Source organism: Pristis pectinata, chromosome 31 (assembly GCF_009764475.1).
Source record: "Pristis pectinata isolate sPriPec2 chromosome 31, sPriPec2.1.pri, whole genome shotgun sequence".
In the NCBI taxonomy this organism is placed as follows: domain Eukaryota; kingdom Metazoa; phylum Chordata; class Chondrichthyes; order Rhinopristiformes; family Pristidae; genus Pristis; species Pristis pectinata.
In genome coordinates, this window is record NC_067435.1 from 5,967,249 (window position 1) to 5,992,105 (window position 24,857).

At 47.2% G+C, this 24,857-nt stretch overlaps 1 protein-coding gene across 1 annotated transcript in view; it reads left to right on the plus strand.

Annotated features, from left to right (window-relative positions):
- The window catches only part of LOC127585013 (adhesion G protein-coupled receptor E1-like), a 40,126-nt gene that overhangs the window by 11,414 nt on the left and 3,855 nt on the right, over nt 1-24,857 (plus strand). Inside the window, exons 6-18 of the mRNA XM_052042119.1 lie at nt 35-166; nt 1,554-1,639; nt 3,763-3,849; nt 5,275-5,449; nt 7,430-7,549; nt 8,285-8,466; nt 9,683-9,856; nt 11,795-11,986; nt 13,588-13,823; nt 14,610-14,676; nt 18,470-18,561; nt 20,731-20,899; nt 23,964-24,050. Coding sequence (XP_051898079.1) covers nt 35-166; nt 1,554-1,639; nt 3,763-3,849; nt 5,275-5,449; nt 7,430-7,549; nt 8,285-8,466; nt 9,683-9,856; nt 11,795-11,986; nt 13,588-13,823; nt 14,610-14,676; nt 18,470-18,561; nt 20,731-20,899; nt 23,964-24,050 — 1,799 coding nt within the window. The remainder of the gene's footprint in view (nt 1-34; nt 167-1,553; nt 1,640-3,762; nt 3,850-5,274; nt 5,450-7,429; nt 7,550-8,284; nt 8,467-9,682; nt 9,857-11,794; nt 11,987-13,587; nt 13,824-14,609; nt 14,677-18,469; nt 18,562-20,730; nt 20,900-23,963; nt 24,051-24,857) is intronic.

Consider the following 24,857-nt stretch of genomic DNA (forward strand, 5'->3'; position numbering starts at 1 on the left):
TTAATATTTGTACCTCTGTTCCTCTCTGCGGCAGATGTGGATGAATGTGCGAATGAAACCGTGTGCCCCACCAACACGACTTGTCGCAACACCTTTGGGAGTTTTTACTGTGTCTGTGAAGCAGGACATCCCCCAGCACCGGGAGATGCTCACCAGGCCTGTAGAGGTAAAAGCAGAATCAGCACTGAGAGCTGCTGTTGAGGGAATATAAACAGAAGATGCTGGAAACACTAAACAAGTCAGGCAGAACCCGTGGGAAGAAAAAGAGTTGGTGTTTTAAGTTTTATTGAAGGGTCTTCAACGAAAAACATCAACTCTGTTTCTCTCTCCACAGTTGCTGCCTGACCTGCTGAGTGTTTCCAGCATTTTCTGTCTCGGTTTCAGATTTCCAACATCTGCAGGTTTTTGATTTTCATTGACTGTGAAGGGGATACTTTGGGGTGTGCAGGGCCCGGTGGGGAGTGAGGTTGGGGCTGGGTCAGTGTGGGGGACCTAACTACACTTAGCAAAGTCTAAATGAGTTCCAGACTGCTGTTGGCCCTCGACTCTTGGTGCAGGACGAGCTCTGTGTCTCAGGCTTGTGAACAATATGTTACAAGAAGAATATAGGAGTAGGGGTTAAACCATGTGCTCCACCATTCTACAGGGTCAGTAATGATCTCCCCCACAACCCCCTCCCCCCCACCCTCAACTCCACTCCCCCGCCCAATCCCCAGCACCTTTGGTGTCCAAATAATTATCAAGGTTGGCCTTGAATATATGCAGTCGACTGAGGAGCCACAGCTTCCCAAATTCTAGAGATCCACAGCCCTCGGAGTGAGAAATTCCTCATCACCCCAGTGGCCTCGTCCTGAGACTCTGCCCTCAGCCACAGGCAGCTCACTCAATGATGTTCGGCTGTCTGGCTGCAGTCCTCAGGTCAATTCAGGAAGGAACGTGTTAGGTCGGTGCCTGGGAGCTGTGGAGGGGTGAGCAGGGAGCAAACAGCAGGATTGCAGAGATGGAGGAGGGCAGACAACTGACTATTTAATTTATAAAAGAGAGAACTAAATTAAGCTCCTTGTCAGTTGTGGCACTGAAGGATCCCACAGCAGCCCTTTCAAATAACTTTACATCAAGGGTGCTTCCTGATGTACTTGCTCATCAACATATTTAAGTAGTTTCATGGTTGTGGAGATGTCTACAAGTTGTCCCTCCCAAACCAACAGCGAGGCCCATTGCCAACATTGCCCTATTAGTGTGGTTCATGCCAACATTACAGCTGAGGAACCATCGCAATGCCCGCCATCATACCGGCTCCTTCAGGTGCCAGTGGATGTGGGCTTGGGTGAGGTATTCCCAGTCTCTCCTGTGAGTCAGGGAATTGTGGCGTCAAGTCACAGGCACGGTGTATCCAAGTCTGACGCTCCACACTGTGGGAGTGCATCAGCTTGGAGTTATGGATGAGGTGCAAAGGTCAGATCTTCCCTGCCTAATCGGTGGACATCAGGTCGGCAGCTGGTGGAGTTTACAGGTGGGCACACACGTCGCTTTTAATGTCATTTTTATTCCAGTGGATCCTCTTGACTGTCCCGGCTCTGAAAAGCAGAATTCCACAATGTTGCAGTGCGATCCGAATCATTCATGGAACTCACAGCAGGTATGTGAACTGCCTCTGATGTTCACCCACTCGGTCTCTCCAAGACACAAACTTAACTTCCTTTATCCCCAGATGTGGATCTATTGGACTGTATTCCTGCAAGCAGACTCCTCACTCGATGGTCCCACTCTCCCTATTTCAGTCCTCTCACCCTCTTCTACATTTGTGTCTTCTCCTCACCCGCCATATTAACCACATTGTCTCCGCGGCGTTGGTGAGGACATTCTGCCCAACATCAGCCTGCTGTTGTTTACATTGGAGCAGTGACCGCAGGTTCAGAGTGCTCAACTTCAGTCTCCACATGTGGGTGTTGGTTGCAAGGCAGACACTTGTTACCCATCCCTATTGGTCTTTGATTATGAACAGAGCCACACCAGGATCACAGGTTCAATCCTGACCTCAGGCGCTGCCTACTTGGAGCTTGCATGCTCTCCCTGTGACTGCGTGAGTTTCCTCTGTGTGTTCCGGTTTCCTCCCACATTCCAATTATGTGCAGGTCTGTAGGATGATTGGCTGCTGTAACTTGCCCCGAGTGTTGTAGATGAGTGGTGAGGGGTGTGGTTGGGAATGTGGAGCGAACAAAATAAATGGATTAATGCAGGATTAGTGCAAATGGGTGACTGATAGTGGGACTCAATGGGCTGAAGGGCCGGATTCCATGCTGTATCTCCGTATATCTCCATTGTTCTGACTCTGGACTAGCTTGGAGTTGACCATGGTGCTTGGGCTTTGAGTCAATGTGAGCCAGAATGACACAGAACAAGAGATTTTCTTCCTCAAGGAGAGAGTGGAGAACTGGACAGGTTTGTAAAGTGTTTAAAACAGTAACAGAAAAATAATCTGATGTGCTTGAAACTTTGGTGGTGCCCAACTAGCAGATTTTCTGGATGTTACTCGTTAATACCCAAACACACTTTTATTTCATTTTCTCCCTGAGTTGGACGGTAGGTTGGCAAATTTACCAGTGAACCTGTTGAGACTGAAGGGAGTGGGAGATATAAAGACACCACTCCGGCCACAAATTTTCCAATATTCCTACTCCAATCCCGTCTCCAGCCGCAAGTCCCCCACAGTCCAGACCCGGCTGTACTCCGGAACCCCGGCCCTGGACACTTGCAGTCTCCACCCACATTCCAGACTCACTAGTGAGCTGGGCGCTGAACCAGCAGGATTTCCGAAAAATTGGATGTCAGGGTATCGGACCAATTACCCCAATTAATCAGGGTAGCCCAGCGGAGCAGCTGGTAAAGCTGCTGCCCCATATCTCTGGTGATGTGGGTTCAGTCTGACCTCCGGTGCTGTCTGTGTGTGGTCTGCACGTTTTCTCTGTGACCGCGGGGGTTTCCCCCTGGTGCTCCGGTTTCCTCCCACATCCCAAAGACGTGCAGATTTGTAGGTTAATTGCCTGATGTAAATTGCCCTTAGTGTGTAGGTGAGGGGTAGAATATGGGGGATATTGATGGATTTAGAACATAGAACAGAACAGCACAAGAACAGGCCCTTCAACCCACGATGCTGTGCCGAACTAACTAAGCTCGTAATTAAACACCTAACTAAACTAATCCTTTCTGCCTACACAATATCCATATCCCTCCATTCTCTGCACATTCATGTGCCTATCTAAGAGCCTCTTAAACACCTTCATCATAATGTAGAGAGAATAAAAAGGATAAATAGGTGTTCGATGGTTGGCACGGACTCAGTGGGCTGAAGGGCCTGTTTCTGCACTGTCTGACTTTATGATTCAATTTGAATTGATCAGCTGATAATTTGTCCAGGCCTCTGCATTATCAGGCCAAGAACTGTACCGCAGTTCTACCAGACCCTATAAAGCACATTGGAATGCTCTGAGACCATGAAAGGCATTGGATAAAGGCAAGCCTTATTTACAGAAATTCCTTCCTGTCTTTCCATGCTCTGAGGTGTCCTCTCATTGACCCTGTGAGTCGCCATCAGACACGATATTAGAGACACCTGTGAATCCAAAGAGTTTTAGAGGCTTTATTTTCAGACATTAAAAACTTGGTTCAGAAGACCATTTTTGCAGATTGCTTGTTACCTTTGACTATTTCTCTGGTTGGTTGGTCCAGTATATTTAACTGTGGTCTTGTTTCACTGTGCAGTTAAACTTCGCAGAAGATGTGCTGAAGTTAGCTAATTGCTACCGTGATAAAGTCTGTCAGAACTTCAATGGGAAAAACGATACCGAGGTAAGGAATTACAAGCTCCACAATTTTATCTTGAGGTAAAAGATCGAAACACACAGTGAAGTGCATTTTTTGTGTTGAGTGTTGTGGGGGCAGTCCGCATGTGTCGTGCTTCTAAGGTGGAGAGAGTAAAGGTGATAGTTACAAGGACGATTTGACTGAGGAATGATTGTCAAAATTGGCTTCCATGGAACAGTTGGCATTGAGGAGAGGTGCGACTAGATAGAGGTGGAAAAGCATTTTCACCTTAACAGAAAGGTTGGTAACAATGGATGTAATGTAATTGGTAGAAGGTTTGGAGGGGAGTTGAATAGAATTTTTTCTCACCCAGAAAGGCAATCTTGAGTTCATTGTCAGAAAGAGAGAATACTCATTGTGTTTAATAAGTATTTGAGGGCCCTCTTAATGTGCCAGAACCTAGAAGCTGATTTGTTGCTTTCAGGACATTACAGAAAACTGAGTAGATGGAGAGGAGCACATGAAAAGGGAGGGAGCATAGGACAGTGGAGGGGGTTGGGAGGGGGCAGGAAAGTCCAGGACTGGAGGACGGAGTCTAAAAATTAGAGCCAGGCCTTTCAGGAGGGAAATTTGCAAAGACTTCTGCACCCAGAGAGTGGTGCAAATTAAGAACTCTCTTCCCAAAGCAGCAGTCAACGCTGTTTCAAGGGTTCATTCTAAACCCGAGATGGATAGATTTTGTTAACGGAAGATTGTAAAGGCAATGGGGAAAAGTCACCAGATGGGGTTAGGTCACATGGGTTTTACTGAAAGTTCTTGAAACATTTTTCTCATGGAATCATTGGAAAATCACAACACAAACGGAGGCCATTCAGCCCGTCGTACCTATGCTGATTCAACCTAATCCCAGCTCCCAGCACTGGCACCATAGCCCTGTAGGTCACAGCTCTTCAAGTTGTCAGATGTGGTGAGGGTTTCTTCATCCACTGGCCTGCTGTGGCACGTATCGCTGCCCCTCTGTAACATGGGCTGTTGATTCAACAACTGATGAAGCAGTAATAAGAATAGAAATCCCTTCAGAAAGGGGAGAACTTCTTCGAGGTAGGCTCACCTGGAAGAATAGCTGCTGGGAATTCAACAGTTGTGGAAACCTAATAAAACTGCAGATGCTGGAATCTGAAACTAAAGAAAAAACACTGGAAAAACTCAGCCAGTCAAGCAGCATCTGTGGAAAGAGAAACCAGTTAACCTCTCAGCTCAGTGACCCTTCCACAGAACTGGGGGAAGAGGAAACAGAAAATGCTGGAAACACTCAGCAGGTCAGGCAGCATCTGTGGAGAGTGTAGCAGAGTTAACATTCTTGCTCGATGAACCTTCATCAGAAAACCAGCAGTTTCTATTTTATTTCCGACTTCCAGCATCTGCAGTGTTTTGCTTTGTAGTTTATGAAGTGTTCCTTTCCACCTGTAGGTAATGACGGCGTTTGTAAACAACATTCTTAATAGCTCGAGGCTGCACACCATGAAGACCGCTGAAAGGCTGAAGGTAGCAACAGCCACGTTGGACCTCCTGGAGAACATGGCAATGGCGATTGCTCTGACTCTACCCAATTCAACAGAAGAGACTATAAAAACAGACTCTTTCGGTAAAGTACAATGCACTAAAAATATTCACCACTGGAGCAAAGGTCCTTGTTGCTAGTTAACGAGTCTGTGAAACGGGTTTCAAGTTAAGGAAAGGCAACATGGAGTTTACTTTCTCAATAATAATCAGCTTTGAGCCTGAAGTTCCTGTGCATCATTTGCTGTTGAATGTCAGCAGATGAATTGATGAACATATTGGCTCTTGATATAAATATCTATTTAATATTTATGAAGGTTAACAATCAATGAAACTGCAGGAAATATGGGACAAAAAAGAAAGCTGGAAACACTCAGCAGGCCAGGCTGCGTCTGTGGAGAAACAGTTAATGTTTCATGTTGAAGAGGGTAACTGTTTTGCTTTCCACAGGTTCCCCCGAGCTACAGAATTTACCAGCATTTTCAGTTTTTATTTCAGACTTCCTGAGGCTGCATTGGAAGGACGTGCTGAAACATGGTGCGTCGTAGATGGTGAGCGCCAGGTCTCACGTTTTGCACAGGTTGCCACATCTCACCAGGAAGTTAGATAAGGAGATCACTGTCAGCCAGGGTTCCTGTTTCCTTGGACTGCAGAAGTGATTGTTCAAAGAGGCTGTTGCTCGCCTGTGTGGTTCCAACACCTCCAAAAACTAACCATACCCCCATTCTCCCTGTTCTCACTCACACTGCTGCCAGTTGAGTACAACATCTAGCCTCCCATCCAGTGCAGTGCTGAGGGAGTGCTGCACTGTCAGAGGTGCCTCGTTTTGCATGCGACATTATGTCGTCTGCCCTGTCAGTGGGAATACAAGAGACAAATGGCACTATGTCAGAGAAGAGCAGGTGAATCACACCGAGTGTCCTGGACAAAATTTATCCCCAAACCCTAACCCAGATTATATAATCATTTATTTAACTTCTGTGTGTATGACCTCACTCTCTGCAAATGTCCTTCTCTGAGGTAGTATCATAGAAGCCTTGTTGTGCAAAAGGCCATTCAGCCCATTGAACTCATGCCAGCTCTCTACAAAAACAATCCAGTCTGCTCATCCCCTGTGTTTCCCGATAGCCATGTACTTATTTCCTCTCTCAGCTCTTTGTGCAGTTTCCCGTTTGAAAGCTCGGGATGAAATGCTTCCACCGCCCGTCAACGTACTGAGTTCCGTGATCACTCACTGTGTGAAGAGGCTTTTCCTCATGGCACCCCTAGTTCTGTAGCAGTCACCTTTCAATCTGTGTTTGTTGGTTCTCAACCCTTCTTACAATGGAAATACTTTCTCTTCAGTAACTCTGTCCAGACCATTGATAATCTTGAAGACTTTTATCAAATTATCTCTCAACCTTCCCTGCTAAAGAAGAACAATGCCACCTTCTCTGGTCTGTCCATGGAACTGATGTTCCTCATCGACTGGATCCTACCACTAAATCTCTTCTACACTCTCCCTCAGCCACAGCTTCCCTTTGGAATTGTAACCAAACACAATATAGCTGGACCATCTTTTGTAGAAATTCCACAACAAAAGTCCCATCTATCAGGATGTTCTGAAGTTGGGAAAAGCACCAGAGACAGGAAAAGTCAGCCTAGGTTCTGTGCTCAGGATATGGAAGTGGGACTGCTCACTGCCTTCTGGCTCAGAGGCAAGATCACGACCTGAGTCATGGCTAACAAGTGCTGGTCAGCTATTAGACCCGGGGAACTATCACACTTCAGCCAGAATTCACCACTTTACCTACTTTTGATCAGAGCTACCAGACAGTGAAGAGCAGGTATGTATTTTTTTCCCCAGTTCCACAGGTGTTGAGACTAATTATGTTCTCTTGCTCCAATAAGCTAACTCAACCCAACAAAGCTCATTCACAAATTCTATCAATCAGATAGAATTCCCAGAACGCTTGAACAAGACTTTACAGAGAACCATTGACCAAAAGGTTATCAGCCGAGGCAGGGAGAGAGAGGACATTCGTTTTGCCACAAATGCTTCACAGTGTCTTCCCTTTCCTCATAGTTCTTAAGGTCAAGGTGCCTGGAGGGAAAAATATGAGTGCAAGCGAATTGGTGGAAGTAGAAGCTCAGAATAATTCCATGGAGATCTTCTGGAGAACAATTGCTGGAGGAAATAACACCGGTAAATTTCCTGTCCCTTTTCCGTCCTTGCGTACATGGCATAAGAGTCTGTTGGCCCAGGGGTTGGGGTTTACAGACATGCCACGGAGCTGTTCTACTTTGCCCAAGTTCTTGCCTGTTTGGACCATTACTCTGTGGTATCAATCTGTGTTCCCCTCCGTCAGAACATGCCCTTATTGTGTAAGTCTCAGTGAAGGCAATTCTACCTTGAGTACAAGCCAAACGTAGTTCAATATGAGAAATGCTTAACCATAGGTTTTAATCCATGTTTGTTCCAACATCTCATTACAATTTATGGTATTGAACGGACTCAGTTCTGTATTAATCTGAGAGACCTGAATGTGTGATTTTCAGATTTCATACTGACTAAGATTTGCTAAATTCAGAATATCTGGTCATTATCTCCTAGTGAGAAAGGCACCATCTTCTGTGAACCTCCAAATTTTTACCATCCCCAAGACAGAGTCAGGAATGTGATAGATTACCCTCCACTTGTCTGGATCAATGCAGCTCCAACAACACTCAGAGTAACTTGGCACCATCGAGGACAGAGCAGCCCGCTGGATGATCTCCCAATCCACTGCCACTTATAGCTGGTTTCAATGTTCAGAGCCACCCTACAAAGCCCCAAGGAATGGGTGCCACGTGGTGTAGACCTGCCTTTATGTCCACTTGCTGGAGTGTTTCAGATGATATTTCTCTATATTCACCAATGGTTGAACTATTATCTCCACAGAATTTGTGGCTGTTTCCTTACTCGTATTCAACGACATGGAATCCCTGTTGAACGAAGACATTGAAAGAGACCAGCAGGAAACTGTCCCATTAAACTCCAAGGTGGTCTCTGCCACGATCAGCAACAAAGCAGTCAGCTCGAAGCTGAAGGAAATGGTCAATGTCACTCTGAAATTCAACCAGGTTTGTACATAAGACGTGTGGTGTTTCCCAAAGGAAAATAAGGTCCCCCCAAGGTACAAATGGGAAATAGCTTCTGAACTTGGAATTAAGCAACTTCTGCCCACATTTGCAAAGCATGGACCAAAACTGGATCCAAGAAATTGCCTGGTGCCTTCCAGAACCACTGGGCAACCCGATGAAAGAAAAACAAACTGTGCAGATGCTGAAATGGCAACAGAAAATGCTAGAAACACTCAGCAGGTCAGAGAGCATCTGTGGGCCGAGGAACAAAGTTAACTTTTCATCTCTACAGATCCTGCCGGACCTGTGGGGAATTTGCACCATCTATTGTCATAATTGTGGTTAGGTGAAAGGATCGGTTCAGATTCCACTCTTGACTGAAGAGAGAGATGATCAGCAAGAACTTTTGCTTTTGGTGATTTACTGCTGGAAAGTCAACATGCCCTGGGGGTATGTCTGGGTGGCAATATAATCCTGGTTAACCCTAAACCCTGCAGACTTACTGTCCCTGAGTGTGAAGGTCAAGAGGTTGGGCGAGGTACTGATGCTAGGTTCAGGTGTAACGTTTCTGTGGAAACTGGGTTTGAGCCACTTCAGGTCAGTTGATGCTGGACTCTCCAGTCACAGTTATTCAGCAACAGTACAAGGGGGCCTGATACGAGAACTGGAGATCCCACATCTGAGGGAGATGGGAGAGTGGTTAGAGATTGCTGATGAGACACATCAGAAGAGGAGTCCCTTTGTCACTGTTTCTCAGGTTGTTATGCAGCTATAGTTACAGTGTACAACTGCCATTTCACAGAAAGGAAAGTCCCCGTTACTGCAGTGTGGGAGGTATGCTCTGCACCGGGCACATTTGAAGGGATATTGTAGAAGGAGCTTCACTCTCCATCTATCCTGACTGTCCCTCCCCAGGACTGTTTCATGGGACAATGTAGAGGGAGCTTCACTCTGTATCTAACCAATGTCGCCTGTCTTGGGGCTGTTTGATGGGACAGTGTCGTGGGATTGGTCGGAATGGTATTCCTTCTGTTGTGTTAAATGTGATTCTGTGACTTGTTTCCCACCTGCAGGTGATAATCCTGAATTGCTGTAACCATGGGATTGGGGCAGATGTAATGTTTTCTGTGTTAACACTACTTGGGGAAGTGTGAATATTTAACTTGTTATAAAAAGTTTTCAATGATGGTTCGGAGTTTGTTCTTCTCTGGCACAGGAAATGGAAAACAAGACGAAGGAGCCAAAATGTGTCTTTTGGAGGAAAACCAAAGAGGGAAATGTCTGGTCCCCTGAGGGTTGTAAACCGATTGTTTACAATCAGACCCACGTAACCTGCCAATGTGACCATCTGACAAGCTTCGCTGTGTTAATGGCACCAGTTAAGATCGAGGTAGGAGGTCATTCAATAGAAAAACCATGGTCAGATAAAAAGGGGTAAATGCAGAGAGTCAGAGTGAAAGAGACACACAGCATGGAAACAGACCCTTCAGCCCACCATGTCCCTGCTGACCATCAAGGGTCATCTACACTACCTCTTCTTCTGTGGCCTTCTATACATTGGCGATTCAAATCCTCCTCTCGGTATTTCTGAAACGTAGTGATGTACCTGCCTCTACCACCCCCTCAGGCAGTGTGTCCCAGATTCCAGCCACCCTCTGGGTGAAAAAAATCTTCCTCAAATCCCTTCAAAACCTCCCACCCCTTCCCCTAAACCTATGCCGTCTGGTTTTAGACACCTCTGCTGTGATGTAAAGTTTCACAGTATCTACTCTATGTCCTCATAATCTCAGTCGTGACCCCTCAGCCTCCTCTGCTCCAAAGAAAACAAATCCAGCCTATCCAGTCTCCCCCCATAACTGAAACATTCCATCCTCGGCCACATCCTGGTCAATCTCCTCTTCACCCTATCCAGTGCAATGTTGTCCGTCCCGTCGTGTGGAAGGAGATGGGATAATCACCAGACATTAACACGAAGCACGTTAGAGGAGTCCCTTTGTCACTATTTCTCAGGAAGTTGTGTAGCCACAGTTTCAGAGAACAAGTCAGCAACTCGCCCTACAAGACTCCAGCTGTGGTCTAAGCAAAGTTGCATAAAGTTGTACCATATCCTGCCTGCTCTTCTATTCTATCCCCTGGCTAATGCAGACACGTATCCCAGATGCCTTCTTCACTGCCTTATCTACCTTTTATGCTGCCTTTAGGGACACTTTGACTTGTACATCAAAGTCTTCCTGTTCCTCTACACACCCGAGGACCCCACCATTCACAGTGTAGGTCATACCAGTATTAGTGGTACCAAAGTTCGAGAGTAAGGGATTGGGATCAGAGATCCCAAACAGTCAGGATCTAGAGTTCTATAACACCAGGGAGTCGTGACTCAGAGTTCCAGGACATCAGGGAACCAAGGCCCAAAGTTCCAGAACACAAGGGAGTCAGTGCCCAGTGTTCTAGACCACAAGGGGTCGGGACACAGATCATCAGGACACCAGGAGTCTTACAGAATTCTGGAACATTAGACAGTTGAGGTCCAGGGTTCAAGAATAACAGAGACTTGAGGCTTAGGGCTCTAGAACATCAGGGAAATAAAGTCTAAATAAATCTGGTGAAGGGTCCTGGAGCTGAACCAGAAGCAGTTTCTCTCTCTGCAGATGCTGCCCGACCTGCTGAGAGTTTCCAGTGGTTTCTGACTTTATGCCCAATCAGTCCTCTCCGTTCGATATAGACGATTGCACAGTGCTATTTCAAAGTGGGATGTTTTCTCGTTTTCCTTACCAAACATCACTGGGCATTATCAGAATCAACAACAGCAGAGACAAGCCTGGAGTTTCTAACGAGCTGCTCATTTGCTGTTGTCTGTTTAATGCCGGCACACAGGATCAGTTTCTCCACTGCTTAACCTGGCTGGTGCTCCCTCTGCTTCCCAAAGTTCTACCTCCTGGTCCTGTGTCCTGCCGTCCAGTGGGAGAGACCAGATCCAGAGAATCTCAGTACAAGGGGGTGGTCAATGTACCTAGTGGGGACTTCAGTAGGAAATTCACCCAGGGGGTGGTGGAGACAGGAAACTTCAATCCACTTGGAGGACTTGAAGCAAAGAGCAGAGGTGGTTAAGGGATGGCTGATAAGAGGGAAGGGGGTGGAAGGGTGCATTGATGGGATGGGATGAAGAGGGGAGGCAGGAGCCGTGTCTGGAACAGAATCACTGACACAAGACCGGAGGGGGCGGACATCCTGTTGGTGTGAACTTGATGTAATTGTATCTCATGCCGTCCCTGGCGACTCCATCACAGCCGTCACCTGAACGTGGTTCCCCACTTTGTGTTTGCTGCAGTACGGAGGGCACTTGGATGTGATCACCTACATCGGCCTCACCATCTCCCTGCTGTGTCTCGCCGCCTCCATCGCCATATTCATCAACTGCACATCCATCCAGAATGCCAACACCACTGTCCACAAGCACCTGAGTCTCACCCTCTTCCTGGCACAGTTCATCTTCCTGGCAGGAATGTGGATTAAACAACCAGTAAGAAATCCAAGTTGCAGCCTCTCGTTCTCTGACGGCCTCTGAACCTGCATTTGGGCCAAATTTGGCAGCACATGCGGCCTTCGCATGGGTGTTATGGGAGCTCAGCACCATGCTCTCGCCCTGCTCTCCTCTGGTGTCCTCTCCTTCCATCAGCCCATCATGAAGAGCGTGCCATCCTTTTAATCCCATCCTCCTTCCATCGGTGGCCAATGCCTCCGGGCACTGGAGTCTGCCCACGCTCCCTCCACCGCTGAACGCTGCCCTTTCTCCCACTCTGCCCTCCTGCCCAATGACCTCAAAGGACATCCCAACCCTCCCCATCAACATTCACCTTGGGGAGCAGCGGGTTACACCTATCGCTGAGCCTCCATCTTACCGCAGATGAAGTGACGTAATCCCACTCTGCAGATCTGGTGCTGGAACAAGACATTTTGTCAAGGTTACCCACGTTATTCAAATTTTATGTCTGCATTTGAAATCATTTATAAATTATTGTCCGTGTATATCATCACTGTGTCCCTTTATGTGTTTGGGCATTATGTCTTCCCCTGTGTGTGGTGTGTGCTTGTGTCAACGTCAAGTTTACTGTCACCTGCATAAGTCCATGTGTGCGCAGGTGCAATGAAAAACCTACTTGCAGCAGCATCACTGGCACAGAGCATTAGAGGCACAACATTCACAAGAAGAAGATAAATAAACAGACACGGTAGTGCAGCGGTTAGCGTAATGCTCTACAGCGCCAGCGACCCAGGTTCAATTCCGGCCGCCGTCCGTAAAGAGTTTGTACGTTCTCCCCGTGTCTGCATGGGTTTCCTCTGGATGCTCTGGTTTACTCCCACATTCCAAAGATGTATGGGTTAGGAAGTTGTGGGCATGATTTGTTGGCACCGGAAGTGTGGCGACACTTGCGGGCTGCCCCCAGAACACTCTACGCAAAAGATGTGTTTCATTGTGTGTTTTGATGTACATGTGACTGGTAAATATATCTTAACAATCTTAACAAAATAATACAAGAAAGAAAACAGTAAGAACAAAAAAATAATCCACTGTTGTGCAAAGTGGTCATGGTGTCAATATACTGAGGTAGTGATTGGGGTTGTGACGGTTGGTTCAGGAACTGAATGATTGAAGGGAAGTAGCTGTTCCTGAACCTGGTGGTGTGAGACTTCAGGCTTCTGTACCTCCTGCCCGATGGCAGCTGCGAGAAGATGGCACGGCCCGGATGGTGGGGATCTTTGATGATGGATGTTGCCTTCTGGAGGCAGCACCTCACGTAGATACATGTGTGTTTGTTTCTGTTTTTCTCTGCCAGTATCTTTGCTGTATTTCTGTGTGTGTGTGTGTTTCTGTTTCTGTCATCAGTCTGTTTCTGATTGTGTTTCCGACCGTCTTTCTGTTTGCTTTTGTCCGTGTGTCTATGTCAATGTCTTTAGCTGTGTTTCTCCGTGTGTTTCTCTCCCTGTTTCTGTCCACTTGTCTGGAGCCGTCCGTGTCTCTCTCACCTGTCTCTGAGTGTCCCTGTCTGTGTCCCTGTCTCTGATTGAACGCTGCCTTTGCCCGGTGCTGCCCACTGACCACTGTGTCTCCACTCTCTTCAGGTGGTGTGTGGTCTGGTAGCAGGGTGTTTGCATTACCTCTTCCTCTCCGTCTTCAGCTGGATGTTCCTGGATAGTCTGCAGCTTTTCATCATGTCCAGACACCTGACCGTCACAAATTATACCCGTACACACATCATCAGACGAAAATACCTGTACATTTCCGGTTACGCCGTTCCTGCTGTGATAGTAATTATCTCGGCAGCAATATATCCCAGAGGATATGGAACAAAAGATCAGTGAGTATTTTAACGATAAGGAAATGTCATAGAATGATATAACTTACTACGACACAGAAAGAGGCCATTTGGTCCATCAGTCCATGCTGGCTCCCAGCAGCCCAATCCCATCAGTCCCATTGCCCCCTCCTTATCCCCCTACCCCTGCATCTTGTTCTCTCACACATGCCCAGTCTGCATCTGCTGCCTCTCTGCACAGCACAATCCCACGCACCACAAGTCAATGCTTGAGATCTTCTACTGAACCCCTGTGGGTCTTTTTGTAATTGTTTTAAATATCCGCTCCAGGCACCACCCCTCCTGCCTACAGAAACTGTTTCTTGTTTATTCTACTGGGTGGGGAGGAGGGCAGGGTGGTTCCCTCGGTAACCATCCCTCTCGACTCCGCCCTGTGCTAAGTGGCTCCGTCCTCCCCATGTTAGGACAGCAGCCTCACTCTGGGGACTGGAAGACAGGCTGCAGTGCAGAGCTGAGGAAGTGCCACACTGTCAGTGGTGCTGTCAGTGGGTGAGATATCAGGGCAATGTTCTGTCCGTCGCCTCAGACGGACAGAACAGATCCCACAATACTGTTTCAATGAAGAGCAAGGGCAGTTCTCCCCCACCTTCAGGTCAACGCTCACCCCATAACCAATGGCATTGATTTGTCATCAGCACACTGCTGCTTTTTGGGATCTTGCTGTGCAGAATTTGCCCGCCGTTTTCCTGCATTGTAGCACTACCGACATTTCAAGAGTATTCCACGATCCGACTGCCACTCAGTGACGAAACTCTTTCACCTTCACAGCTGTTGGCTGAACCACAAGTTTGGGTTTAACTGGAGTTTCCAGGGCCCGGTCTGTGTCGTGATTGTGGTAAGCTTCTCGTTTCTTTCTGCTCTGTGGCCGTTCCTGACCAGGGTTCTCACTCCTTGGGTGATTCACTTTCGGGCCCCTGTGTGTGTCTGCTCCTGCTGTCCGCAGACCCGGGGCTCACAAAGACCAGGCATCGCTGGGTTGTCTCCGTCCCCAGTGTTGAGAAGGATGAGCTTGGGGGACGCACTGAAGCTCAGTCCAGCCACTCCTCTGTGGGGAAGGCCCACAGTCTAGGGTCGTGCCCCCGCTGAGGGACTGGGTCCTGTGTAACATCCCCTCAGACATCACTCAGGGAATGTGAGAACGATTAACGTCCTCTCCATGTTCGTGTGTCTGACACTGTGAACGGTAGACACATTTGATGCATATTGTTGATGAACTTGTGCCTCAGGTGTGTGTCAATCACACCTCTGACCTGAGAGCTGGCCTTTGAACCCTGCCCAGCCCCGAGCTGTTGCCTTCAATCCTGACCCTGAGTCAGTGCCCCCTCAACCCCAACCCTGAACCCCAGCCCCGACCGACAGGAAGTGTGCACCCAACCTACACATCCCCAGCAGCTTGCCCCTCAAACCCTCACTGAGTCTTCAGGCTGTGAGTACACTGGGCCCATCAATAGTGGTACCTTCCTGGTCTCCTTCATCCCACTGAGTCTTAAGTATGTTTGCAGATTAGATACCACTTCCCCCAGTGGTGGGAACATGCTTCACACTTTGGAGGTTAGGAAACGTTTGATCTAAATGCAAGTTCCTCTTTTTCAAGTATCTCTTTCCACCATCTCAATTGTCCTTTTACTTAACACTGAGCAGGTCTGGGCTTGGGTATAGCTCATAGGAAAATTTGTGGAGGCCCAAGGATAGGCCCTTTGGCCCACGATGTCTGTGCCAATCATGATGCCAATATTAACTAATCCCTTCTGCCTGCACACGATCTATATCACTGCATTCCCAACCTGTTGATGTGTCTATCCAAATGCCTCTTAAGCGATACTATCCTTAAAATCCCCCAAAAAAGTCTATATCTACCCTACCCATGCATCTCAGCATTTTATATACTTTTACAAGGTTGCCACTCTGATGCTCCAGAGAAAACAGTTGAAGTTTGTCCAACCTCTCCATATATTTAATAATTTCTCTGTCCTGCACACTCTCCAAAGCCTCCACATCCTTCCTGTAATGCGGCGACCAGAACTGAACACCATACTCCAGATGTGGCCTAAGCAAAGTTTTATTCAGCTGCATCATGACTTCCCAACTTTTATTCCTCTCTACATCAATGCTCTAAGGGTCCTGCCACTTACTGTATACTTTCCTCTTACATTTGACCTCCCAAAATGTAACAGCCCAAACTTGTCTGGATTAAACTCCATCTGCCATTTCTCTGCCCACATTTCCAACTGATCTATATCAAGCTGAATCCATTGACAACCTTCCTCACTGTCCACAACTCTGACAATTTTCAAGTCATCTGCTAACTCATCTACATTTTCATCCAAACCATTTATATATACTATGTGTGTGTATATATCACGAACAACAGAGGTCCCATCACTGATCCCTGCAGAACACCACTGGTCACAGACCTCCAGCCAAAATAACACCCCTCCACTACTACATTTTGTCTCTCTGTCTTTCATGGACACATCAATTTTGAAACCAATCTACCAAGTCTCCATGGATCCCATGTGCCTTAATCTTCTGGATTAGCCTACCATGAGGGACCTTGCCAAACGTTTTCTAAAGTCCCTGTTTTCAATATCCACGGCCCAATCCTTAATCAAACATCTTCGCCATCTCCTCAAAATTTCAATCAAGTTTGTAAGACATAACCTTCCCTACACAGCCATGTTTTTCTATAATGTGAATAGATGCTATCCCTAAGAATCTTTGCACATAATTTCCATACCACTCATGTAAGGTTTACCAGCCTATAATTTCCTGGTTTAACCCTGTTGCCCTTCTTAAACAAAGGAACAATATTGGCTTTTCTTCAGTCCTTTGTAACCTCCCATGTGGCTAAAGAGGATACAATGATCTTCGTCAAGGCCCCAGCAATCTCCTTTCTTGCTTCCCTCAATAACCTGAAATGGATCCCATCAGGTCCTTGGAAAATATCCATCCTCATATTCTTCAAGAGACCCAACACCTCCTCCTCCTTGATATCAGCGTTCCTCTCTCTGATCTTGCTATCCTCCACACCCTTCTCCTTGGTGAATACCGATATGAAGCATTGGTTTAGTACCTATCCCTCCAGGCACAAATTCCTTCCTTTGTCCTTGAGTGATCCTACCCTTTCCCTATTTACCCTCTTGTTTTTAATATAAAATGCTTTGGGATTCTCTTTAATTCAAGAACATTTCGTGGCCCCTTTTAGCCCTCCTGATTCTCTGTTTCTCTCCTGCTTCCTTTATGTTCCTCCTGTCCCTGTCCAATTTCAGATTCCTAAACCTTACATATGCTTTCTTCTTTTTGACTAAATTTGCAACATCTTTTGTCATCTAAGGTTCCCGATCATTGCATTTGTTCCTCATAGGAGCATGTCGGTCCTGAATTCTGACCAACTGGAGTTTTACTGACTGCCACATGTTGGATGTGGACTTACCCAGCAACAGCTGCCCCCAATCTACTCTCCCCAGCTCCTGCCGAATACTGTTGTAAATAGCCTTTCCCCAATTTAGCACATTCCTCAACATCCAGTCTTATCCTTAACTCTCTGAAAATTTATGGAGTAGTGATCTCTATTCTCAAAATGCTCCCCCACTGAAACTCTCATCACCTGGCCACGCTCATTTCAAAAAAGAAGGTCTAGTATGGCCACTCCCCTGGTTGGACCATCTACATACAGTGTCAAGAAACTTTCCTGGAAGCACATAAAAAATTCTGCCCCACCTAAGCCTTTGTGACCAAGGACTTCCCAGTGAATATTGGAGAAATTAAAGTCACCCAGTTCAACTACCCTGTTGCTTTTACACCTTTCCATAATCTGCCTGCATATCTGTTCTACGCTGTCCTGCTGGGTATTGGGAGGCCTACAGTATAACCCCATCAGAGTGATTGCACCTTTCTTATTTTTGAGCACTACCCATATTGCCTCAGGAGAAGAATCCCCCAGGATATCGTCTCCAAGTGCTGCTCTGATGTTCTCCCTGATCAATAGTCAACTCCCCCACCTCATGTACATCCCACTCAATCATCTATGAAATATCTGAGTCCTGGAACATTGAGCAGCCAGTCCTGCCCTTCTCCCTACCAAGTCTCTGTAATGGCTACAACATGATGGTACAACTGTTTGCACATTTAAGAGGAGCATTAAAACAGAGTAGGCAGGTTGAGAGGCACAGGGTCTGTGATTCAGGGCTGGATGGAGGAAAGAGGCAGTGAAAGTGGGGAACAGTCCCCCCAGTCTTCTGGCACGGACTCATCTGTAGTGGTCAAGGGTGAACAATTCCTAGTTAATTCTTCTCCTGGCTTCTCCCAATGCATCTGGATCCTGCGGAAATCCCAGTCCTCCTGGGTTACGGCAGGATAATGCTGGAAGGTGGGTGGATTTTCCAAAATATATGAAAGGAGAAAGATGCAGGGGGTGACATGGGTGGAGGAGGTGGGTGGGGGGGGGGCAGCAGAATTTCAGACAGAGAAAGAGAGAGGGTCAGGTCATGGGGAAAGGTACAGTGGTGAGGAGAAAGTGTGAGCAGCAGCAAGAAGGAAGGAAAACCAGAGAGGAGAATTCCATCTGGGATTTGCAGGATCCATTCTGCCTTCCTCAGGAAACCCTATCTCTCTCTCTCCCTCTCCAGGTCAACACGGTGCTGTTGGTTTGGACACTCTACTTACTGAAATGCCATTTTGACTCACGCAACAAGGAGGTGTCGAAGCTCAAAGAAACCAAGTAAGTGCCCAGCACCAGCCCAGCAGCTTGGGAGCTTCATGTCAGATACAGTCCTTGCCCGGAAGCTGCTGTTGCTCATGAGCTGGCAGAACACAGAGACACTCCGACTCGGAACCCACAGTGCCCTCCCCCATGTGGGAATGTGGCAACTGTGTCAGGCATCCCTGATGTTACGGGAAAATATCCATAACCCCACGTTATACACATCACTTTACATAATTATAGGGTGGGGGAATGCCCCTGTCACCCTATACTTGGACACACCCCACCTCTCTATCTTTTATATTAGAACCATGTTCTTTTGCAACTGACCCCTGGGGAGTGAGTGGGGTGAGAGATAGCGGGGTCCCAGGGTGGGTCTCTGTCCATGGTGCTGATCTCTGCCGATGGTGACAATGGAAGTGGGGAGGGAGTCGGCCAGACCTCAGGGCATTGGCCAGAGGTGCCCTGGGGGAATGTACTTATGTCCGTGTCTAGTGAGGGCAGCATCGGGATTGGCCATGATGCTGCCACTCTCCCCCAGGCCCCACCATTGAACATTGTTCTGTGCTGTTTGTGGGAGCTTGCTGTGCACATATTGATGGAGAAGGTTCAGTAGGTTGATCCCCGGGAAGCACAGGTTGATACTTGAGGAATGGTTGAGCAGTTCACGTCTTCACTCATTGGAGTTTGGAAGGGTGATTGGGGACCCACTTGAAACGTAGAAGATTCTAAGAGACATTGAGAGGGAGGACATTCCCCTGTGGGGTATCCAGTACTACTGTGACACTCTCCCTGATCAGTAGTACACCTCCTTTACATTCCTCTCTATTACATCTGAAGCATCTGAATCCTAGAACATTGAACTGCCAGTCCTGCCCTTTTCTCAACCAAGTCTGTAATGACTACAACATTATAGTATAGCTGCCAGAATATTTAAGATCTGCAGTAAAGCAGAATAGGCAGGTTGAGGGGCACAGGGTCTGTGGTTCAGTGCTGGATGGAGGAAAGAGGCAGTGAAAGTGGGGAACAGCTTCCCGATCTTTTGGCACAGAGTTCCCAGGACACGGATCCCACCGACTCATCTGTAGTGGTGAAGGGTGAACAATTCCCAGTTAATTCTTCTCCTGGACTTCCAGTTCATCCCAATGCTGTGGAGGTGCAGTCATTGAATATATTCAAGACAGAAATTGACGGACTTTTGATCTATGAGAGAGTCGAGGGGTTTGGAGAGAGCAGCAAAGTCATGTGGAAGCCAAGATCGGACCATCCATGGTCTTACTGAGCGACAGAGCAGGTTCAGAGAGCCAAGTGGCAACTCCTGCTCCTGTTTCTTGTGTCTTATGTAACACACCATCCTGAACTGGGAATATATCACTGCTCCTCCATCATCACCGGGTCTAAATCCTGGGCTCCCACTCCCACAGCCCTGTGGGAGCTCCTGCACCAGAAGGAAAGGATCACTTCCAGGAGGCAGCTCATCGCCACCTTCTCAAGGGCAATAAGGGATGGGCAAAAAATAACACAAAACATGATGGGCACATCCCTCCCCCTTCACACACCCCCTCCATCGGTAGTATTTTGTGGAGGTGCTGCCTCAAGAGGGCAACATTTATCATTAAAGATTCCCACCATCCGGGCCATGCCATCTTCTCACAGCTGCCATCAGGCAGGAGGTACAGAAGCCTGAAGTCCCACACCACCAGGTTCAGGAACAGCTACTTCTCTTCAACTATTCAGTTCTTGAACCAAACTGCACAACCCTAATCACTACCTCAGTAGAGCAACAGTAGGACCACTTGGACCACTTTGCACTACAATGGACTTTGTTTTACTTTGTTCTAATTCTGTTCTTTTCTGTATAATTTTGTGCAATTTATGTTGTTAATTTATGTTTTTATGGGAATGTTGTGTTTCTGATGTTATGTGCCTGTGATGCTGCTGCAAGTAAGTTTTCCATTGCACCTGTGCACACATGGACTTGTGCAGGTGACAATAATCTTGTCTTTGGCTTTGACTTAGATATCCTTGCCAATGATGCCCAGGTCCCAGAAAAGAATCAACAAACACTTTAATCATGTGCTGTTGGCTGTTTAGAAAACCCCGAGGGTATGAAAGTTCCACTTGAAAGGAATTTCTTCATTACCATGATTTTCATTAACCTGGGCTGTTTTTTCATCTTTTCGACAGAACCCTGACCCTTAAGGCTGCTGCACGGATGTTTGTTTTGGGATGCACTTGGATCTTCGGAATATTTCAATTCAATGAGAGCACCATGGTGTTCTCCCACTTATTCACTGTCCTCAACAGTCTCCAGGGTCTGTTCATTTTCCTTATTTACTGCGTTTTCAATCGCCGGGTAAGTACACCTTCCCTACAGAAACACTTGCTCCTTCTGACCCTACTCTCCGCACTCTGTCATCATTGTGATGAATGGTTGATGAGTCTTTTAGTGAACTATGAACTGGGAGCAAGAGTCGGCCACTTGGCCCTTCAGGTTTCCTCTGCCATTGAATGTAAGATCAGGCTGTGACCTCAAATCTTCATTCCCATCTCCCCTTGATGACCTTTCACCCCCTTCCCTATCCACAAGTTCTCTACCTCTCCCTAACAATTCCCAAAGACTCTGCATCCACTGCCCTTGGAAAAAGATTGGTGGTGTTGTGGTAGTGAGGAGGGTAGTCTCAGGCTACAGACCTTGGTCAGTGGGTAAGATGGGCAGATCAATGGCAGATGGAATTTAATGACGATAAGTGTGAAGTGATAAGGTCAAGTAGGGGTCAGACATACACAATTTAGATTCTGAGGGAGTACTGAGGGACAGAGAGAACTTGATGCACATCCAGCGATCCCTGAAGGTGACAGCTCTGGTAGGTAGAGTGATATAGAAGGTATAGGGAATCAAGACTTCATTCGTCAGGACATGGAATATAAAAGGATGGAAGTTATGGTACAGCTTCATAAAACTTTGGTGAGGCCACATATGGAATATTGTGTGCAGTTTTGGTCTCCTCTGTAAAGAAAGGATATGGTTGCTCTGGAGAAGGTGCAGAGGAGATTCACCAGCATGTTCCTGGACCTGAGAGTCCCAGTTAGGAGAAGACATTGGATAGACTGGGTTTGCTTCCCTTGGAGCGGAGAAGGCTGAGGGGGGCCTGAGGGAGGCGTACAAACTTATGAGGGGTATGGATAGGGCAGAGAGAAGTAAACTCATAGCAGTTGTCTGTGATCAGGGGGTATAGATTTAAAGGTCAGGTTTAGAGTGGATATAACAAAGAATTTTTTCACTCAGAGGGTGATTGCAGTTTGGGATAGACTGCGTGAGGAGGTGGCAGAGACACAGGCTCTCACAGCATTGAGGAAGTATTTAGACGAATATTTGAATTGCCAAGGCACAGAAAGCTACAGACCATGTGATGGTAAATGGGGTTAGTATCAATGGGTCCTTGATGGCCGGCATGGACGGGATGGGCGGAATGGCCTGCTTCTGTGCTGCACCACTCTATGACTCAGGATTGTTCCAAAGAATCATGACCCAATGATAGAAACAAATAATTAGCCTCATCTCCATCTGAAGTGGGTGACCCTTTATCTTTTAACAGTAACCCCTTGTTCTAGATTCCCCAACAAGAGACATCCTCTCCCACCCTGACAAGCCCCACAGGATCTTTGATGTTTATTCAAGTCCCACCTCACTCTTCTGAGCTCCAGCAGACTCAAGCCTTGGCAGATCAACCTTCCCTCATAAAATACCCCACCCATTCCAGATTTAGTCTGGTAAACCTTCTCTGAACCATTCCCCATACATTACTATGCTTCCTTAAGTCAGAAGACGATGCAGTGAACCGTACTCCAGATGTGTTTTCAGCTGCCCCTGATAACTGAACCGTAACTCCCTACCTCCCTGTTCAATGTCCCAGGAATAAACAATCCCATTCTGTCACTTTCCCTGATTACTGGCTGTACCATCAGTCAAGCCTTTTGCACACCTACACTAGGATACCCAGGTCCCTTTGCATCTGAGCTCTGTAATCTCCCACCTTTTAGTTAATATCCTAATTTTTTTTTTGCCAAAATGGACTTCACTTTCCCACTTTCCCCCATTTTCCCAGATCCTGACCCACTCACATAACCTCTCTGTATCCCTTTGTACCCTCCTGAAACCCTCTGCACAACATCTTCCAACCTCACTTTGTGCCATCAGCACATTTCACAACCAGACCGTCACTGCCTTCATCCAAGTCATTTCCATAAACTGTAGAAAGTTTCAGCCCCTGCACCAGCCCCTGAGGAACACCACTCATCACATCTTGCCCACCAGAGCAGGACCCATTTATGCCCAGTGTGTTCCTGTGAACCAGACTATGCTCTGTCCACACCAGAAGGGTTCGGTTCTTTCTCCCCTGAAGCCCTGCAATGTGAACGGCAAGACTGAGCCAGCAGGTTGGATTTGCTTCAACTGCCTGGGGGTCGATGCTGGTGACGGATGAGTGAGTGAGGCTGTCACACTGAGGGAGTGAAGGGGAGACACAAGGATGTGGGCTAATCGTGTAGTTTAAGTAAATATCCTCTCCACACCACTGTGTTATCTCATACATCATGAGCTTTTATTTTCTGTAATAACCACTTATGTGGCACCTTATCAAGTGTCTGCTGGAAATCTAACTACATGCACTGGTTCCCCTTTATCCACAGTGTATGGTACATCTTCACACAACAATACATTGGTTCCCCATTCTCCACAGTACGTGGTATTCAGAGTCATAGAAACATACAGCACAGGAACAGGCCTTTCAGGCCCAGCTCGTCCATGCTGACTGTGATGCCAATCTCTTTTCCCTGCATTAGGGCCCTATCCTTCTCCTCCTTTCCTATCCCAGTACCTGTCCAAATCCCTGTTTAATGTTGCAGTAGTGTCTGCCTCTGTTACCTCCTCAGGCAGCTCATTCCAAATATTCACCACCTTCTACGTGAAAAACATAGCCCTCAAATTCTCCGTTAAATACAAGGCATCGTTGTTCTCAAGTTCAAGGGCACATTCCATCTGGAGTCAGTGTCCCCGGACAGTATTTCTTTTCAAGAAGGCCCACGACTTTATCCTTTTTCTATTGGTGTTGGTGCCTTGGCGAGGAGTATTTGAGCAATCTGCTTCCTGTAAGCACCAAAGGGACTTTCCAATCCCAGTGTTAGTTCAGTGCTCAGCTCCCATGGAAAGTCATGGTGGAAGGTCCACCCCTAACTAACCTAGAGAGTAGGAAGTATCTTGGAGACTTGCTTCTGCTTGAGTGATCCAGTGGAGATGCCAGTGGAAGAGGTCAATATATGAAGTTAAATTCTTACTTGACTCTTGGACACAACGTGTTGAACAGTTGAAGGTTTTCTGGAAGGCAATGATTGGTTGAACTGTTCTCATTTCATTGAAGGTGGTTGATGAAGTTCAGAAATGGTTGACCAGTAAGCACAAGACTTTCACCATTGACTCGACACAGACTGAGATGAACACAACTGAGGTAAGAAGCTTTATCCAGAGGGAGAGAAATCTTCAGCAGCTGAGGCTGAGTCGGCAGAGGGAGAAATAACATTAATGACTCAGGTCGATGATCTTGCATCAAAACTGCTCCAATGGAAGGTCATCCACAGGAAGCATTAACGGTTTCTCTTTCCACATCTGTGCAAGGAGAAAGAGTGAATATTTCAGGAGCCTTTGTCACAACGTTCAGACACGGGCTGACAAATGGCAAATAATTCACGGTACAAAATGTCCAGACAATGACCAGCTCCAACAAGAGTATATCCATCCACTTACCCCTGACGTTCAATGACATTATCATTGTTGAATCCCCCTCCATCAACATCCTGGGGGGGTCACCATTGACCAGAAACTGAACCACACCAGCTGCATCAATAGTGTGGCTACAAGAGCAGGATAGAGGCTGGGTGTCCGTTGGTGAGTGACTCACCTCCTGACACCCCACAACTCTCCCACCATCTCCAAAGCACCAATCAGGCCTTTGGTGGAACACTCTCCACTTGCCTGGATGAGTGCAGTTCCAACAACTCTCAAGAGGTTCTACATCATCCAGGACAGCCTGCTACATTGGCACCCCATCCACCAGCCTAAACTTTTATCCTCTCCACCACTGGCACACAGTGGCTGCCGTGTGTACCAGCTACAAACGACACTGCCGTTCCTTGCCCAGGCTGCTCCGTCAGCACCTCCCAGACCCCGACCTCCACCCCCATGAAGGGCAAAGGCACCAGTCACATGAGGACACCACTTCCTGCAGGTTCCCCTCTAAGTCACCCACTCTCTGGAT